The following is an 18,884-nucleotide window of genomic DNA, read 5'->3' on the forward strand; positions in this document are numbered from 1 at the left end:
ATAAAATCATAAAGAAGTTGCAACTCCTAAAAGATTTGTTACAACTCAACAGTCATATTTTCCTGCTCAAGGGTTTTAACTTCCAATAGTTTCAAACCTTCTGTTCAGAAAACAATCTGTTGATCTTCAGTTTATTGAGAACGTGATCAGCTGAGTAACTTTCTCCTCTTCCTCTCACTCCTCTGTTTTCTCCTGCTCTCCTGTTAAGTAGCTTACAGCCTCTTCTCTCTCTTACAAAGTCACCAGCCTCCAATTAAGCCTCCTGGCGTCTCCAGCCCATCATCCTCCTCTGCAGCTAATTCCTCCTGCTCCTCTCTGTCTCTGTGTTTGTGTTGAAGTCCGTCTCCTCCCGTCCGGCTGCAGGTCGGAGCTGAGGCCGTCTCGGTGTCCCCCGCTTGATCCGCGGGGTCACCGAGTCATCATGGAGACAGCAGGTGTAGCCCCGGGGGGGTGGAGGTCGGCGGTGGCGTTGTGTGTGGTGGTCGTCCTCCTCGTTAACGGTGAGTGTGAGACACGATGGGACAGTTGTAATGTTTTTGTTCCTCCTCCTGTGTGTCTGCTGCACGAAGTCGTCCCCTCTGATCAATCATCCGTGTTAAAGTTGTGATAATCAGACTTAACGGGTCAATGAGCATCAGTGTGTGTGTGCTATTTTTAAGTGTACGGCTTTTATGTGCGACCTCTCCAGGGTCGAGCGGGTTAGTCTGTTACACTGCAGTGGAGTCACTGGACTTAGGCTGCCTCCTGCGGTGGACCTGTCCCCGTGCCAGTCCCAACACCACCTACAGCGTCCAGACCAAGACACAGGGGTGAGGCTCACTCTGTGTGTGTGTGTGGGGGGGCACATTTCCACAGTCACATTATGGACACTTGTCTTCCTTATGGGGATGAAAAGCAAGTCCCCAGGATGTAAATGATTACATTTTCAGGTGCAGACATGTTTAAAGGTTTAAGTTAATCAAGTCCTAACAAAGGTCAAGACTTGCTTCAGCCTTTGAGTTAAGGTTAGAGTGAGTCTCCAGGAAATCAGTGTAGTGACCTCAAGTCCTGGAGACATGTGTGAGTGAGTCAAGCTTCACATTTTAGTATTTGTATTTATACACAGACACTTTTTGCTTCCCTCAAAGACAGTTTATGTATTTTAACTTTCATCTTTTTCGTAACTTATTTGAAACTCTTTTGACTGAATAAACTTGTAGTTCTTATTTATGTTGGTGTGTTCAGTGTTTGCTTCATATTCTAATTTAGTGTTTAATTATGTGACTACAGTTTTCATTAAAGGAACATGTTGATGGATTATCACAGACGAGTACAGGTCACAACTTTGACAGGATATTGATTCAAAACCTTTTAAACTCTGAATAAAACAGAATTTAATGAAAGTAGTGGCCATTGACTTTTGTATAATGGTTTATGGCCAGTAGATGACACAAACCTTATTTCTGATCAAATCTGACCTGAGAACAGGAAGGTTCAATAAATGTTGTAAAGTGACTTGATGGTTAATAGATGGTTTGAGTTTTCTGTGAACTTGAAAAGAACGAGCAAGAGAATAAGTGAAAGAATTCATTAAACAAAGCCTGTGAGCTTTATCGAGTCTTATCGGCTCAGGACTAACGGGGGCAGAGCTTCTGAAACGAGAGCTTCACGGCTCTGGAGGAAATTCCTTTGACCGACTCAGTTACTTCCTTTAAATCAAAGCTTAAAATCTGCTTTTATCATATTTTATTAGTTAATTTGACCTTATTCTAGTTGCTGTTGTCTGATCTTCTCTGTGCGAGTCTCTGACTGTGGGCTCCGTGTTGCAGGGGCCCCTGGCAGGACGTGTCATGGTGCGTCCGGCTCTCGTCCCGCAGCTGTGACCTGTCCCGGGCCTTCTCAGACTTTGAGTTCTACAACGTGATTCGTCTCGGCGTGCACCTCGGCCCCGGCTCCACCGCGTGGCTCAAACCACGAGAGTTCGGCTACAGCGACTTGAGTCAGTGATAATCTAAGGATCTACAGCAACTGGAATTCAATGGTCTCGAAATCTGTGACTCAGAGTTTCCAGTCTCAGCTGCTCTGGTTGAGGGAAACCATCCGACTCTGTGGCACAGGATTTGAAACTGCTGCTTTCAGAAACAGTTCAACTGATTCACATGTTGGAGTGTTAATAACTGTATCTCTCTCTCTCTCCCAGGATTCAGTCGTCCCTCGGTCTCGGTCTCTCAGAGAGACGAGCGGCTGCTGGTGGAGGTGCGGTTCCCCTGCGCTTCCAACAGGAGGTGCTCTCCGGAGAGCTGCTGCCCCATCTCCGAACTGACAGACCCCCGGACGACGGTGACTGTGTTCAACAAACGCCAGCGCTCAGAATATCAGGTCCAACAAGTCCTGATTGTCCTGATGGAAATGTACAAATAAAAAATATATGTATTTGACAAACTTCTAATTGTTTAAATCTGTGTCAGGGAAATGTTTGTTATCTGTTGAGTCTGTGGTTCTGGTTTTGACGAGTCCGGGTTTGGTTTTAACCTTCAGACTCGTACGGTTTGGACCCAGGAGGTCGTGACCTTGGTCGAGTTCTCTGGTTTGTCTCCGGGTCAGAACTACTGCGCCGTGGCCAACTTCTCCCTCCCGGCCTTCTCCATGGCGTCGTCTCCGAAGTCCAGACCTCAGTGCGTCCAGATCGTCTCCATATCAGGTGTAAAGAGGAAGAGAGAATGTCGTGTGTATATAAAAGTTTAAAGACCTGACATTTATCAGATCTGTCACAACACTGTAAAACAAAAGGAATCTGGTCCTGGTCCAGAACTCGGGATCTTTCCTTTGACCCAACGTGTCTCTGTTTGTTCCTTAATCCCTGTTTTACAACCGAGTCCAAAGGTGCAGTTAATCTCCTGCTGGTGTGTTGGCTCGTTCTTCAGCCTCACTGTGGATTCAGCATGTTCACTACTGTTTGTGTTCTCCTGCCACAGCGGCGCTGCCTGTGCTGGGTCTCGGCGTCCTGCTGGCGTCCCTGCTCCTCGCTCCGCTCCTTGTCGTGGTTCTGAGGAACCCAGGACGAGCTGCAGTGACTGAAGCTCCACCGAAGACTCCAGTATGACATGTGTTCTCTCTTTCCCTTTTCACAACTCTCGATCTGCTTTTCCTTGACAGCTCTTTCTCTTCTTTCTTTCCTCAAGTCCCCTGCTTGTGATCCCGTCTCGTTGGACCCCCTCTCCCCGGTCCCAGTCGACCCTTGTGACATCCACATCGAGTTCCCTGAAGACCACATGTCCATGGAGACGTCCTCCAGCCTCCCCTCCTCCAGCCAGGACCACACCTCGTCCAGCAGTCCTCTCCAGCGGGACTGTGTGGCAGTGTACTGGGACAGCGGAGGGATGGAGCTGGAGCGAGGCCTGGACTCTGGCCTCAGCCTCCCGCCTGTGTGTCTGTCCTCTGAGGAGACATGTGACAAGATGAGACTGATACAAACAGACTGAGACACTGTCTTCATGTCCAAATACCTTGTTATTCACATGACACATTAGGTTATTTATATTGTTTTACAAGTATTGGTCAGTATGTGGCGACATGATTTTCTTAAATGAGCTTTGGCTGGAGACAGAATGGTCGAGAGCCAACGTCCAACTGTCCCTTAAATTCAAGATGCACTTGAGAACCGTGTCCATGTCTCATCTGCAAACATGGAGGAGGCGGAGTTTATAAGCTATACGACAACCAGCCACCAGGTGGCGATTGAGATACTTTGGCTTCACGTTCGCGGAGCTGCCGTGTCGTCCATCTTTACAGTTGATGATCCTGATCTGCACCAAACTTTAATAAACTCTTTCTTTGCACTCGTCAAATCCTTCCGCTAAGTTTCATGTTATTCATACAGTAGCTTCTGCAGAATCCTGCTCACAAACAAACAAACAAACAAACATGGGCTAAAGCATGACCTCCTTGGAAAGTTTGAGTTGGACAAAATAATCAATATGAAGAGATTAAAGGTTGGGCTTCATGAACATTTCTCCCAGTTTCTCTTCAAGACATCGATTCCACTCCAGTTCCTCCTCTGACCTCTGACCTCCCGTTCTCCTCGAGCTCATTAACCACAGACGTCATGTTCCCGTCCTCTCGATCGAACTGTTTTTCCCACTTTTCAAACTGGGAGCACATTTCTCTGGCTCCGGCACGAGTCAGGGAATCGACTGGTGAGTGAGATCTGCCAGTGGAGCGGAGATGGTTTATCCGACTGGTCCAGAACGAGATGTTTATCTCTGCGTGTGCTCGTCCGCGGATTCGGTGAAAAGTCTAAATCTGGTTGCGGTTCTTCCCGCTCTGCGTCTGGTGCCGAGCTCCAGTGTCACTCAACAGGCTCGTCCAAACCATCATCTGCATAAACAGGAACTAAGAAAACTCCTGACCCCCCCCCCCGACCTGCAGCCAACATGCCGCTCTCTGCCCCTCTGTAATGTCTCTGACTCACAGTTGCCCCCCCGTGACCGACACCTCGCCCTGTGTCCTGCATGACGCCCGGGAACATCTCGACTTCTCGCTGCTCGCCTCCTGTTTTCTGCTGATGCTTCATTCTTTCCGCGGCACCGGCGGTTTGGCCGTCCAGGGTTGTTTGTTTCCCCGTCGTCGGCCTCCTCCAGAGTCCACATGGACCTGGGGGGTCGGCCAGAGCTGTGCCGGGGCTTTCATTACGAAACACGGTGCTGACACGAGGTGATTCATGGATGAAGCTGGGAGGACTTGGCTCCGGGTGGGGAATCGAACACCTGACTACACACTAACAGATCTGCTGGTGGCTCCGGCATCAGGAAGCTGCTCAACTGGTTCTGTTCTGGTCTTTACTTAAGCTTTTCTGAAAATAAGGATTAATTTGGCTCATTGTGTGTCTGTGGGTGCACTCGTACTTATATCTCTGTGAGGACCTTTACTGATCCTCACTTTTACCAAAGGCTGTTTTAGGGTTAACACTTGACACCAATGAGAGTCCCCACAAAGATAGAAGTATAAATTGATTAAATAACTATAAGATGAATTATCGACACAACAAAATTATTTCAGTCCACCAAGGTTATTAAACCACCACCATAAGAACCATTATCTTTATAAAATAAAGGTTTACAAGCTCAGTCATTTAAGTTTGTTTAACATTGTCGTGAATCTATTTACTAACACTAATTTGTGAGAAACTTTAAAACTGCATTTCTGCTATATTATCGGCTACTGTAGTTTTTTCAGTGTGGTGTATTAATACATAATAAACATCCTGCATCATGATCTGTGTGTTTTGACTGAACCTTTTCGATAACAGCATTTTGATATTAAACAATATTTATGTATAATTAGTAAATATTTAACTGCAATTACTGGTTCTAGGTGAATTGCCCATTTAGTTTTTTCACCATAAGCTACATTTTATATTTAAGAACTTTGAACAACCCGTTTTCCAGGTGACTTGGTTCTACTGGATGTAAATGCACAAGTTTATTATTTTCATACTTAACTTCAGTCAGATGAGCTGCTGTGTTTATGTGACGAGAGGAGACGTACATCTTGTTCTTAAATGACACGTAAACCACGTGTGTCCCGTCTTTCTGGGTCTAGCAGGAAATGCTTAGTCACTGGCTCTGACTCACCCTCGCCCCCTGGGGGTCCGGCTCGGTTTCGGCCCCCAGCGTCGACACTGTGACCGGCCGCAGATGGTGAGTGACGCTCAATTAAGAAACCGTGTCTCGCTCCATAAACGCAGCGTGGCAGCACTTTCTCTGGGCTTCGACCATGAAAACACACACACGCGTCTCGAGAAACAAACTCACCAGCAGAACGGGGGGGGGTTGTATCAACAGTCTTTTATTTTTTGGCCGTACATTTCAATCATTCAATAATTAATATACACGATATATACATGAGCAAACAAAGATGTCCTTGTTCAGCCGACTTGCAGTAAAGGTTGGCAGTGCACTCTCTGCCTTTTTTAAAAACAGTGTCATTAAGTTTCTTCACTCTCTCTCTCTCTCTCTCTCTCTCTCTCTCTCTCACACAGCATCAGTTGTGTCGGTGCCGAAGCTGCAAACACTCGATCCACGTCGTCCTCGTCCCAGGAGTCTCTGCTCATCTACGCCAGTACTGAAGAGACACAGGAAAGAGGTTACAGACGTTTGGTCAGGACGCTCTGCATTCTGGGGAAAGACGCTCAATTGCCAGTTGTTAAAATGTAGAAGAGATCGATTACATTTCTGAAATGTTATAAAGTTACTTCTTCTTACGCCATCTCTTTAAATGGGGTTACTTGTGTGTACCAACCTGGGCAAACTTGTGTATCTGCTCGACCACGGCAGCGAACAAAGCTCCCACACTCTCATCGATCAGACTCTGCATGTAGTGAACCGCCTCCTCGTCCGACAGGTCCAATCGGAACTTGTCCTGCACCTGGAGTCAGAAAAACAAAAAGACATGGTTCCTCACTGATTCTGTTACTGGATGGTAAGACCTCAGAAACCACATGAAACTCCAGCATGTGTCCTATGAAACCTCCTAATATCATGAGCCATCCCAGTGTCCCCCCCACCTGTCCCTGTTCAGTTTAGTGTGACGTACCTTCCTAACAGTCTTGTCAGGCTCCAGCGCAATGTCGGGAATATTGGCGTCCACCATGAGGGAGAACAGATTCAGGATCAGGTTGGAGTATCTGAAGAAAAGGAAGGAAGAGGGATTATCTCTGTGGTTAAATACATGTTATACATATTATTCTATCTTCCTTGAAAAAAGGAAAACAGAAACTTTTACTTTGAAACATTTATGACAGGAACGGATGGACATTAGAACTGTGTGTGTGTGTGTGTGTGTGTGTGTGTGTGTGTGTGTGTGAACCCCCACCTCCTGAGGTGCAGGAAGGCGGTGTAGCACTGCTTCCTGAACTCCTGGTACTGCTCGCTCTGCATGCCCCCCATCCCCTCCACCATCTCCTTGCTCAGCTTCATGGGGGGGGGCAGCGGCTTGGGGTCGCGGCCCAGGATGTAGCCGAAATCGATGTGGAAGAGTTTCCCTGCAGAGGGAGAGAATAATGTTCAGTACTGTTCCAGGGAGAGCGGGATTCAAACCCCCAGGTGAAGGAAGACATGTGGCTCACCCGTCTTCGTCAGGAGCAGATTGTCCAGATGTCTGTCCCCGACTCCCAGGATGTAGGTGATGACGCAGTAGCCGGCTGGAAGGACACGGAGAGCGGAGTCACGTCAACACAAACACAAACACACTGAGCCCACGGCCGCTACACACACACACACACACACACACCACACTCACCACAGCTCTTCACGTAGGTGTCCATCACCTCGGAGCTGATGCCGTACGGCCCCTTCTCACTCGGTGCGTGTTTCCTGAAGAAGCTCTGTGGAAACCAACGATTGAAAGGACAGATTGTTTTTGTGCGTCTCCTCCACACAGCAGATTATTATGGGGATTATGTGTGAGGGTTGTGTGTGTCTGCTGACCTGGATGTTGCCTTCAGTGGCCAGGACTTCAGCGACAGGGACAGACTGGACAAACTGCATGAAACCTGGAACCAGAGCAAATGTTCTCTTCTTCAATAATCTGCCATTAAATTCGATTTTGACATTTTACCAGATTAAAATGTGATTTTACCGTGTTTGGTGCTGGTGGCCAAAACTTTGTAGGGAGTCAACTTCAGGTCCAGATTCTCTTTTCTCAGAAGCTGAGGACAGAAATTGAACAGATATAACTGTGGTGCACAGAAGCTGCAGGATCTGAAACCCAAACAGATCCCTAGAGTCATTTCTTACCTTGTCCATCAGGGAGATGATCTGCAGGATGAGCTGGTCCTGTCTCAGGTCGTCTCCGTGTTTGAAGATCACCGGGTACATGGCTCCATCCTCGGCCTTGAAGATGAGCTTGGCCGGCATCAGAGCGCTCTGACGCACAAACACAGAAACAACGACTCGTCAACAACGTGGCACACAGATATTTGATCTTAGTCAAAGATGAAACTGAATCTTACTGAAAAATAAAAACCCTGTTGAACTGTGTGAATGTCTTTTACCTTGAAGAGCGTCGCTGTCTCAGGGACGATGCCCCTGATCTTGATTTCAGGCTCCAGAGGAAGAGGAATCGGTTCGATCTCCGAAAGATTCACCTTCTCGTTGTCGGCCAGCAGAGCCTGCAGCCGCTCTGTCTACACACACACACAGACACACACACAGGGGGGAGACGTCATTGAAGACAACGCCAGATGATAATGGGTTTAAATATAAATGTGTTCCAGATTCGTTGCACCATGTTGGAGGTTGGCGTTCTACCGAGTTCGATTCTGTTCTTACCTTCTTCTTGCGATTTCCGCTCTCCCTTTGCACGGCCTTCATCAGCTGCACCAGCCGGTCGACAAACGTCTGCTGCGCGGCCAACAGCGAGCGCATCACTCTCACACACTTATCCCCCTGCAGCGGAGAGAAAGAGGGAGGATTAGCGGTGGAGCAAAGAGACGAGGATGAAGATGGTAAATGTTCCTGCGATGAAGAGACATCTGACCTTCAGTAAAGCCTGACTGAACCTCCTCATGACGTTCAGGTACATCTCGTGGGTCCTGGGATCCCTCTGCTGCGTGTCCTGATCCTCGCACTCCACAATCACGTACCTGAGGGAGGACACGGTTTGTTGGACGGACACACACAAACTTAAGACACACACTCATTCGGGAAAGGAAACTGGGAAATAGTGTCAGAAGGAAAATCCGAGCGGGTCTCACCAGTACAAGTAGTTGGCGAGAGTGGAGTTCTTGCAGGCGCGGGAGATGAGGAAGGTGCACAGGTCCTGCTGCAAAGAGACACACACGTTTGAGTTCACACACACTCATCACGACAGACCACAGCTGGACTCAGACCAGAGGGACTCGGTTTGATTTCCTGCGTTTCGGACGACCCAGGGAATCAGATTCTGCTTCATTAAAGTGAGTTTCTCTGTGTGACACATGTGGATTTATATTGATCAGCAGTGAATTCTCTCATGGGACTGTTGTTTTGAGCTCTCCTTACCTCCGTATTCTCGCTGTCGGCTCCTTCTTTGCCTTTCTGTGGAGCAGTGAAGGATCCAGATGTTCCGGAGACAATCTGAGAACTACACAAAACGGGAGAATGAAAACAAAACAGATTAATAACAGGTCGACGTGGTCGCGGAGTTGAATTTCGCTGCCTCCAGCTGACGGCAAAAGATTGTGGCCAGAGCTCTTCCAGTAAAAATCACAATAACCAATGACTTCATAATGGTTTTATAAAAGAAAAATAATCATGTGAAAGTATTCTGAGATAAATTTAGACCCAGGCTGTTGAAAACAAAATGAGGAAGAAAAACAAAATCCCAGAGCTTCAGTCCGCTCGGTTACATTTTTAAACTATTTCTTAATGATCCACAGCCGGAGGAAGCTGTTCCAACTTCTGATCCAAGTGCTGACCTGTCCAGAGCGGAGTCATCTGAAAGTCCCTGGCTGTCTCTCTTGCTGCCTGGCTCCAGGCCTCCCTGAATATCACTGAAGTTTTCATATTTGAGCGCCTGAACCAGCTGCAGCAGATACATCAGCAGGTCCTGGAAGAGAGAGAGAGGATTGATTATAGCGATGGAGCTACAGCAGGAATTTCTATGCAAAGTATTATTCAGTTAAAGTATGAATAGTTTAAAAAGTCAGAACTGACGGATACACACTTATATGTGAAACGGACCCTTCATCAACATTCGCCCACACACATACATTTACATCCCGTATTCCTCCAGGCCTCGCTCGGCCCTGCACGCCTACCTCGTCGTCTGCCTGTTCCAGTCGCGCCACCGCGTAGCGTCGGACCGTCGGGTTGGAGAACTGGGACGACAGCAGCTCCAGCGAGTCCTCCACGTCCATGGGCCTCCACTTCCCCAGCATCTCCAGAGCCTGCTTGGCCTCCTGGGGCAGATCCCAGTTCACGCACTTGAGGAACTTTGTTAGCGCCTGAGGCAAGAGGGGGAGGAATTCATTGGGTCACAAGGGGAAGTGAGGTTCGGAGAGATACTTAGATAAACTATGGACACGCCCACCTTCTCCTGAGTGGTGAGGTAGTATCTGAACTTCCACACCAGGTCCTGTTCTTCAGAGCTCAGCTGCTTGGTGGGAGGGTAGCTCACGATGATCTGGGGGGGCAAACAGACCGGAGGAGTGAGATCTGGACAGTGTGTTCTGATAATCAGCCATGAAAGGAATTCTTTAACATATTATGAAGCATGTGACTGAAGCAGCAGAGCTTCTCTAATCCCACATCAAGAGCGGGTCTCTGAGGAAGTCTGATCCAGGGTCTGAGAGGGTGGGACTCCGAACTTAAGACCCATGACACTTTAAAAGAAGCTTAAGAATGGCCTATATATCCATTTTATTCATTGTCATTACCTGCACAAAAAACAATAAGAGTTTGTATAATTTGGTGCAGATCCAGGGATTTCATTAAGTGAACTTTGAGGTTCGAGCTCGGCTGAGTCCACTAGTTTATGTTTTACCCCTCAAGATTATAGATCTGTACGTAGTATTGGGAGCCATTTTGTGCCATATCCCCTTTAAAAACTGAAGCCCCTCACGTTGAGCTGGTCCCGTGTGGCAGCGTTGGGCTTCAGGTCGTGATCCGATGGCCCACTGCGGAGGCTGCGAGCCAGTTTGTGGTGCTTGCTCTCCACCAGGTTCTCCTGGAAGGAAAATGTAAAGAAAACACAATGAATTCATGTTTATTTCACCAACATCATCACAGTCTTCATAGAATGTGCTCGTCCTCTCTCTCACCATGCCCATCTGTGGGTCAGGAACTTTGACGATGTCGCAGCTGGTGAGAACGGGGGACGTGTCGTCTCCGTCCTGAGGGGGGGGGGCCAAGTACACATCAATCACAAAGCTACCACCTAATATGAGCTGCTTGATATGCTTAGGATTATATTGAAATACCTTCTCATAGTAGACGATGCTGTACTCCTTGTCATTAGTTTTGACACGAGGGAACTCCACCATGAGGTACATGAAGTTAGAGCTGCGTTTCTCACTCTGCAGAGACACACATCAAAAATTAAAAACCAGAAGACAACATAGTTATGAAACATGCACGTATTCCTCCAATATCATTTTGTATAGACATATGAAAACAAACCTCGTTGATCATCTCAATCTCTCTGAAGGTGAGCCGGTCCAGCCAGTCCACCTTCACCATGTGGCCCTGCCGATGGGCCTTCGTCAGCTGGATGGACACAGGAGATGGAGAAAGAGGGGAATAGGAAAGAGGGGAAGAAGAAAGAGGGCAGGGAAACGAGAAAGACAGAGCAGTTTACTCAAAAACACACAAAAAAATGAGAGAATGTAAAATATACAGAGGTCGATGCTCTAGTCACAGCGTGGTGTTTGGTGTGCAAACAGCTTGACCAATCATGCACAGACTCATGTGCCAGCAGCCAATCCAGCGTCTCCACTCACACACACACACACACACACACGCTCAGTAGCCAATCCACTCATCGGTCAGTGTGGGTGACGGGGATGTGAGCGCACACTTGGCCATGAGCAGGAGGCCAGAACTCAGCAGGTTAGAATTAGTTCTCACTCTTTAAAAGATCGTGGATGAAAACCTGGAATCGACCTGAGATACATGAAGTCAACTGCACTAAGTGTTAATAACAAAGATGGAGGAACAAGTGAGTCTGTTTCAGGGGCCTGTTGGTATGGAATGGGATTAAAACTGATATGGATTCAAAACATTTGTGCCGACAGAGATCGTTTTACTTTGAAAAAAGGTTAGTATGGATGTAGCCATACACAAACACTTTTATAAAAAACTAATGGCAAAAGCAGAAAACGTGTGTATGATGCTTCAAAGAACACAATGTGTTCAAACCAGAACCCGGGTCAAAGTGTATTTGTATGCATTTCTACTGAATGCACAAAACACTGTGTGATACAAGTGAAAAAGACAAGTCTCCAATACAGTTTGGCCGAGGTCTTGTTCACACACGTACAGTACACTACTCAAACACACACACATTCTGCATCGCCCAACACTAACTCCTCCCCTTGTACTCACATCACCAAGCACCTCCAGGTCAGGGCCCTGGAACAGATCATTGTTTAGACAGGGCTTTGCGTCGGAGGGTTTCTCTCTTCATCCAACGTACACACTTTTTCATTTTGTCCCCCCCCCTCTCTTATCTCTTTCCTTTTTCTCGTCTTTTCAGAAATTCTCGGTCCTCTCATGCACTATTACAGTCCTCGCTCTCTCTTTCTCTCTCTCTCTCCCATTTGTAGCCCTGTTCTCTGATCCACACATTGTACCTTGGCGAGCCGACCCATCTGGTCCTCTGCCAGGCTGCTGCTGGTGCGTCCCGGTGTGGTGGTGGGCTCCCCTCCATCCCCCTCCACGCCCGGCCAAACCTTCAGGTCGTGCATCCCTTGTCGGAACATACTAGAAGGGGGGGCAGCAGCAGGATGTGTTTCAACGTTACATACTAATGTTTTTTCACAAATCAGCATGAAAGACTTTGCAGCTGTGGGCTGGGGAAAAAAAATGGGCACGAGAGTCGACTCACCCATATTTGCCGAACAGAGTGACAGTGGTGCCTCCCACAGGCACAGCTCTGCCAGGGCCATAGATGTCCCACACTGTGAGAGCCACCTGGGCACTTTGGGGAAGATCTGGATATTTGACTGGCAGCCGCAGCCACTCGTTCCAGCTGCGCAGCACAAGAGGAGAGGGAACGGAGAGAATAAAAGACAAGAGGAAATGTGAGAAAAGTATATTGATATGCTGATTGGGTTTTTTAAATAATGGGTTCATTTCAATGACAGCACTAAGAGAGGCATTAAGAATCCATGATGCTGCAAAGTAAAAAAAAAGATCTTTACAGCTTTCATGCTTCTAAATTAAGAAAAGGATGTAACTGACAAAAAGGCTGAGAATAGATAAATGTGGATAAATGAACATGTTATCTTTGGACATGTTTATGTATCTGCGATCTGAGGAGAAACCACTGGACTCACTTCCAACGTGTGCTGAACGCTTTGTACGAGGTGCGAACGGGCAAGGCGAGTGGTTTTCCTTCGGCGAACACCTGACATGTGACGTAGAGGTCCGAGCAGTTCTCCTGGTAGAGGCCGGAGAACCGGAGCATGGGGTCCTCCAGCAGCGCCTTGTAGCTCTTCTGCTCTCGCTTTCCTTCTAAACTGCCTCTGGAGGAGGAGGAGGAGGGGGAGGAGGAGGAAGAGGAGAGAGAAGATGGGGAGATAAGTCAGGGAAAAACAAAGAGGCTGTTTGTTGATGTCGTGAAGACGGACACGCCTCAACCTCTCAAAACTAAATCAAGTGATTTGAGACTTATTCATGGTCCCACTCAGATATTCACGACCATTTCAGAGAAGTTGGTAGATTGTTGTGCGATAACAAGACTCACAAGCTACACACATGATTCTCTTTAAGGGAGCTTGGAAACTCCTCCTGTTGACTGGGTCACGGTGGAGTAAACATCCTGCTTACTGGTTCAGTCATGTGACTTCAGTTAGACGGATACAATTAGCTGAAATGTATTTATTTCTAGTTAGTGGAAATGTATTCCAACTCACAAGATACTGGAATATAAAAGGTTAGATTTACACTCATGTAGGTTTGTTTAAAAAAATTGTTTTTCTGTTTATTGATTTGTCCTGTGTTTTCTTCATTATCTTGCCTGTGTGATGTTTTGAGTCTCTGTGTATGAAGTGTGTGTTCTAAATAAAATTGGCCCTACCTTGTCAAAAAGATTTAAAACCGCTTTGTACAGACAGTAGCACTTTTAGCTATAACTTAGTTAGCTAGCTCTAGAAGCCACAACAACTAACGTAATAGAGTCTATAAGAGACTATATCATCAAGAGGAAAGTCCACTGAGCTACAGTCATGTCCCTGTAACATTAAACCAACTGTTAAACCTTAAACCTAATGATCAGGGGACTTAAGTGAGCTTTTGTCCCCCCACAAGGGAAGTAGTGTCCCCAGATTGTCGGTGTGCAGTCAGGTCCCGCGACGGGAGAACTCACATCTTGAGCTGAACGTTGATGTCCAGGTCGCAGCTGTAAACATAGTTGAATTTATCAGTGTCCATCTTCCCACCGGGAAACACTGGAACCAGAGCCCTGCGAGCTCCACCATCAACCCCCCCCCCCCGGTTGATCAGAGACAAGGCCCCGGATCAGCGCACTCAAAGTCGGGCTGAACCCGGTTCACGCACGCGCGGGACTCCGTCTCAGTCGGTACCGGCGCTTGCTTGGGTCCCCACCGGCGGATGGAGCCGCTGTGCTCACGGTGAAGTCGGGGTTCGGACGCGGGGCTCCTCGGGCATGATGTGGTGTTTTCACCGAGAGACACAACAACACCGCAGACTACTGACATCCACAGCCAGGGGGAAGTCATCGAACCCGGATGCAGCGGAGCGCCGATGGGTTCACCGGCCGCGGTCGGATCGGGGATCGATTGGTCGGGCCTCGTGCAGGAAGAAGTGGGAAGTCGAGAATGGGCGGGGTTTCCGGCCCGCTTCTTAAAGGAACAGTACACCCAACTTATTTCTGAAGGGAGAATTCACTTTTTAACTACTTTTGGAGTTTCAGGGGCAAACTTGGTTGAAGCCAAAAGCAATACATTTAAAGTAAAAGTTTTCAAACTAAAAAACATAAAATAAAAAACATATAATGCCTCCATACTGCTCCTATTGTGTCAGTAACCCCCAATTTTCAAATTCGACACGATACGCAAAAAACTTGGTGTAAATGACACCAAGTTTCAAATGTGACCATCATTTATGATTTCACGTTATTTTGTGACAGAATGATACAGTACCTGTTTTACCTTTAGAATTAAAGAGAATATTTTGAAGTGACTGAAGTATTTAATATATAAACAGACATTCATGATGTGTATTTAAGCCGTTCATGTTACTTTGTCAGCAGTCTGTCTACGTGACTGATTGTCAGTGTGACATAAGCAGTGAAACACAGTCGTCTTATCAAAGATTCCACTCTCTAAGTTTAATGATTTCATGACGACAGCCTTGTAAAATTTTAACAGAAAGTTCTGCCCAATTAAAATGCGCTTGTCACCAATTAAGTGCACGTCCGTGAAGGGGAAACAGGCGTGTGACCGGAAAATCCTCATCTTATGTTTTGATGAGATCCTCCCTCTCGTCGCTGGTGACGACAACGAGCTGAAAAATCGGACAGTGAACTCATCCTCACGTTATTATAGTCGACACAGAGGCTTCAAAGAGTTACATTCCTGAACTTAGAACAGTAGAAATAGCACCTTAAACAAATTATAATAATTATAAATGACTAAGGAAACAGACTTCTGAAATGTCCAAACTTTTCCATCAGGGCCGTTATAATATAATTAACTGTATGTTCATATTAATGACAGAAAAAATGAGCAGAGCCTGAGAGAGGCAAGTGTGAGTCATAGAACTGAGAGACAAAGACCCCCCCCCCCCCCCCCCCCCCCCGATGAGGAGGACCTATCAACACTCTCCGACTACTGTGGGGTACCAGAGAGAAGGCACGTAAAAGCCTCCGTTATGTTGCCCCGGGGGCCTCCTATGAGAACTTTGGGAGGATTTTTCCAATGATCGCACTTGTCGCTCAGCAGATAGTAAACAAATGGAAGAAGATGAGATAATGTTTGTTTGACCCGGGGAGGAAGATGGCGCTGCATCGTCAGGTCAAAGTTTTTTCAGGGGTGAAACTACAAGGGCTGACAGAGATTTACAGAAATATTCACTCCTGCAGAACATATTAGAATTTAAACAGATCATACAGTTTTTTGGGCTGAGAACCAACTGATATCCAGGATTTATATATATACAAATAAAATACGAATGTAGATGCCCCAAAATGTACTTTATTTACCCATCTTCCATCCTTTCACCAAGGTTGGTGGGAATACATCAGGTGGTTTTTGTGTAATCCTGCTGACAAACAAAGGAAGAAAGAATTCATCAAACAAATGAACAAGGTTGAAACAGGTGGAGGTGGCTATTTTGAATATTGATTTTTCATTTCAAGTCAATGTTCCTGGCAAAAATATCAAACATACCCTCTTCCCTGGTAAACTGTGAAGATCATTGCAAATTTAATACTTCTTAGTTTCAGGGATGTAAGTTGGACAAAATAATTAATTGAATACATTACTTTTTGCTTTAAGAAACAGGTGATGAGAGTTTTTCTCCTTTTACTTTTGCTCTTGTTTTTGCTATTTGGCCAATTTGACTATTTCTTATTCATATTTTCTTGGGGTCTTGGAATGTTAACATATGTTGTGAATGAGGTTTCTCCTTCAATGTATTCCCGATCTGAAACAAAGGCAGAATGAAAGGTCAACCGAAAAAGAACAAAAGTGGGTTTTATGACAAAGGAAAAACCCACAGACTCAGAGCGAGGTGTTGGGCTTCAGTTTTCCTTGACGTTCGTCGACTTTCTCAAACTCTCCGAGCGATATGAACCAAATGTTTCCAGGAGATAATTCCTCCCTCTGTGTTTTGACGATGGCGTTGGTGTGCGTGCTCGATGAAGACATCTTCCATAGGTGTTCATTCGTGACGCAAAGCCCAAAGCTCATGATTCATACTATTTTCATAAACGTCAGAGCAATCAGTGGCTCCCTGTATGGAAGCATCTGTCTCCATTTATCCAGCTCTGTGCATCCGGACCAGTGAGGGCCTCTTGTTACTACTGTGCAGTCAGACACAGGGTGAAGGAGATCAAAGCTCCCTGCGGTGGATTTACATTTAAAGATTTGTTTTTCTTTATTAAAATTTATATCAGTGTTTTACATGTGAATGAGTCTCATGTTCAGTTTCTGGACGTCGACCTGCTCTATAAAACGCCAGTAAAGGTTGAATGGTGATGAATCATGTTTGATAATTTCACCCTTCTTCCTACTCCTCCTCTTCCTCCTCCTCTCCCTGGACGTCACCTCTCTCTCTCTCTGTCTCCTTGCCCTCCATCTCACCTCTCTCTTACCCTTCCCTCTCTTAGTCACAGCAGCGATGTGTCATTCTTTCTATCACTTTGGAGGTTCATGCCTGCTGAAGCGCAGCGAGCTGATCTCTGGAGAGCTCAGACGGTGCCAAGACTGCTCCACGCAAACCGCCACCACCTCCTCGCTCCCAGTGGATGGCACCCCTGACGCCTTCCCAAGCCAGGACTGGGAGAAGAAACCACGCCTCCACGCCGCGGTGGATGCACTCAGGATGTATAAATGAGGGTGCAAACGGATGAAGAAGAACCAGAGGCAAACAGGACCAGATGAAGATGGAGATGTCAAGGGTGAACTGGACTCTGGCAGCTGTGGGGATTCTCCTGTGGAGCAGCGGAGGCTCTGCTGCGCCCATGGAGTGCCACTTCGACTCAAGAGGTGAGACCCTTACACTTTAAACATCTCATTGGCTATTTGAGTAATGACCTAACACCACATCTGTTTGGTCCAGCTCTGTGTGTGTTTGAGGGAAGACAATACTCTCTGGGTGACACCTGGATGGACAACGCTTGCATGCAGTGCACCTGTCTGCACCCGGTTGGAGTCGGCTGCTGTGAGACGTGAGTGAACCAGCGTCCTGTGTGGTTGATTGTGCAGAACACTGCGGCTTTAGAGAGTCTGAATTAATTTAGGACTGACTCTTAACTGATGCATCATAGGGAAACTCTGGGTTGTAGTGAATTGAGATCTGGCAGCGGAGGAAGAAGTGTTCAGGGCCTTTAGTGAAGCAGAAGTGGCAAGACAACCACCTCCAATTTCTGTTTTAGCCAAATTAAAGAACAGAGATAGAAGCATCAGAGGTTACTTAATTATTAAAGGAGAAACAGACTCTTAGCGCTCAGATCAATGTACTTAGTTACTTTCCACCACTGGTATTCAGGGCTCAGGAACAATTCCTTTCATTTGGTTCAGGCTGTTTTCTTCAAAATGACTGTTCCAGCACAGTTGTTGATTCTTCTAAAGCTGCACGGTGAACCAACATAAACTGAGTAAGATGGTGCTAGGGGTTTCCAGTCGTCATTATAAACAATAAAGTTAAGATAGCAAGGAAAGATTTAGGTTTCCGAAGCTTTAAAAGTGTCTTAAAGCGACAAAGAGCCACAGAGTCTCCTCCTTTACCTCCAGGGTGCATCGGCCGGTGGACTTCCCCGCGTGGTGTCAGGTGCGTGTGGAGTCGGTGACCTGCAAACTGTCTCTGGTGCAGGCGGCCGACCCCCGGCTGCCCTGCCACCCCGGCAGAGACTTCAACGACCCGAGCCACGGATCGCTTCAGCTGCAGCAGCAGCTCGAAGGGTAGAGAGCCACTCCAACCCAGTCAACCATCTGTCTGATCTGTGAAAACCAATACTCACCCCAGTTAAATACCAGTAACTACTTCTGAACAAATATAAAACATTAACCGCATGTGTAAGTTCCAGTGTTTGTATCGTCAGAAATGTGACATTCGTCTGTGAAAGTATATTTAAATGAAACTGCAGCATTTTCCAGCAGAGAAATTTATGAAACATAGGAACAAATTAAGATTGAAGTTTACTTTAGATCAAATGTTTTTCAGTATATAATTTACATTAGTTATTAGAGTAGGTACATTTTCTGCCATTAGTGGCTCAAAGCTTCAGACCTAACTTCTGTCTTTAGATACAGAGTGTGGGGAACTTGTGCTAAAGATTGTCTGTAAAGAAATCTGTTTTTAGGGATTTTCACCTTAAGCCGAATGTCGGATCTTTAATCAATCCAATAATTACTTCTTGTAAATATAAACACAGTTTATACACATGCATTAATATATACAAACTCTGCTGAAGTGGACCTGTTCTCTGCTGTAACTCATTTAACCTACAAATAAAGTTCT

At 46.5% G+C, this 18,884-nt stretch overlaps 3 protein-coding genes across 4 annotated transcripts; 2 read left to right on the forward strand and 1 right to left on the reverse strand.

Moving 5' to 3' along the window:
- The first annotated feature begins 327 nt into the window (after window positions 1-327).
- On the forward strand, window positions 328-5,202 carry si:dkeyp-75h12.7 (uncharacterized). Its single transcript, XM_062384186.1, has 7 exons — window positions 328-500; window positions 689-809; window positions 1,809-1,978; window positions 2,180-2,358; window positions 2,518-2,680; window positions 2,955-3,076; window positions 3,162-5,202. Exons 1-7 carry the CDS (start codon window positions 422-424, stop codon window positions 3,459-3,461), a joined length of 1,134 nt encoding a protein of 377 aa, XP_062240170.1. The 5' UTR covers window positions 328-421; the 3' UTR covers window positions 3,462-5,202.
- Window positions 5,203-5,810: 608 nt separating this feature from the next.
- pik3c3 (phosphatidylinositol 3-kinase, catalytic subunit type 3) lies at window positions 5,811-14,414 on the reverse strand. Of its 2 annotated transcripts, XM_062384271.1 has the most exons (26): window positions 14,047-14,414; window positions 13,016-13,204; window positions 12,565-12,708; window positions 12,311-12,440; window positions 12,063-12,089; window positions 11,139-11,225; window positions 10,940-11,035; window positions 10,781-10,852; window positions 10,582-10,686; window positions 10,051-10,143; window positions 9,779-9,964; window positions 9,437-9,567; window positions 9,021-9,102; window positions 8,735-8,802; window positions 8,518-8,623; window positions 8,310-8,426; window positions 8,033-8,164; window positions 7,776-7,904; window positions 7,618-7,687; window positions 7,467-7,531; window positions 7,279-7,363; window positions 7,106-7,180; window positions 6,853-7,021; window positions 6,574-6,664; window positions 6,280-6,405; window positions 5,811-6,102 (listed from the first exon to the last, which is right to left on the reverse strand). In XM_062384271.1, exons 1-26 carry the CDS (start codon window positions 14,109-14,111, stop codon window positions 6,088-6,090), a joined length of 2,655 nt encoding a protein of 884 aa, XP_062240255.1. In that variant the 5' UTR covers window positions 14,112-14,414; the 3' UTR covers window positions 5,811-6,087. The 2 variants fall into 2 exon arrangements, with proteins under 2 accessions (XP_062240255.1, XP_062240256.1); XM_062384272.1 differs by lacking the exon at window positions 12,063-12,089.
- Window positions 14,415-17,200: 2,786 nt separating this feature from the next.
- Window positions 17,201-18,857, forward strand: msmp1 (microseminoprotein, prostate associated 1). Its single transcript, XM_062383856.1, has 3 exons — window positions 17,201-17,410; window positions 17,484-17,592; window positions 18,158-18,857. Exons 1-3 carry the CDS (start codon window positions 17,302-17,304, stop codon window positions 18,327-18,329), a joined length of 390 nt encoding a protein of 129 aa, XP_062239840.1. The 5' UTR covers window positions 17,201-17,301; the 3' UTR covers window positions 18,330-18,857.
- The last annotated feature ends 27 nt before the right edge of the window (window positions 18,858-18,884 follow it).

Source organism: Platichthys flesus, chromosome 24 (genome assembly GCF_949316205.1).
Source record: "Platichthys flesus chromosome 24, fPlaFle2.1, whole genome shotgun sequence".
NCBI classification, from domain to species: domain Eukaryota; kingdom Metazoa; phylum Chordata; class Actinopteri; order Pleuronectiformes; family Pleuronectidae; genus Platichthys; species Platichthys flesus.

Bases quoted from the DNA above. Each gene is read 5' to 3' on its own strand.
- pik3c3 (XM_062384271.1), bottom strand. From the start codon at position 14,111: ATGGACACTGATAAATTCAACTATGTTTACAGCTGCGACCTGGACATC. The intron at 9,103-9,436 runs GTCAGCACTTGG...CGTTTTGTGTAG, and splicing joins GATGACTCCGCTCTGGACAG to TTCTCAGATTGTCTCCGGAA. The intron at 6,406-6,573 runs GTACGTCACACT...TTCTGACTCCAG, and splicing joins CTGACAAGACTGTTAGGAAG to GTGCAGGACAAGTTCCGATT.
- si:dkeyp-75h12.7 (XM_062384186.1), top strand. From the start codon at position 422: ATGGAGACAGCAGGTGTAGCCCCGGGGGGGTGGAGGTCGGCGGTGGCG. The intron at 501-688 runs GTGAGTGTGAGA...CGACCTCTCCAG, and splicing joins GGTCGTCCTCCTCGTTAACG to GGTCGAGCGGGTTAGTCTGT. The intron at 810-1,808 runs GTGAGGCTCACT...TCCGTGTTGCAG, and splicing joins GTCCAGACCAAGACACAGGG to GGGCCCCTGGCAGGACGTGT.
- msmp1 (XM_062383856.1), top strand. From the start codon at position 17,302: ATGAAGATGGAGATGTCAAGGGTGAACTGGACTCTGGCAGCTGTGGGG. The intron at 17,411-17,483 runs GTGAGACCCTTA...TGTTTGGTCCAG, and splicing joins GTGCCACTTCGACTCAAGAG to CTCTGTGTGTGTTTGAGGGA. The intron at 17,593-18,157 runs GTGAGTGAACCA...CTTTACCTCCAG, and splicing joins GGAGTCGGCTGCTGTGAGAC to GGTGCATCGGCCGGTGGACT.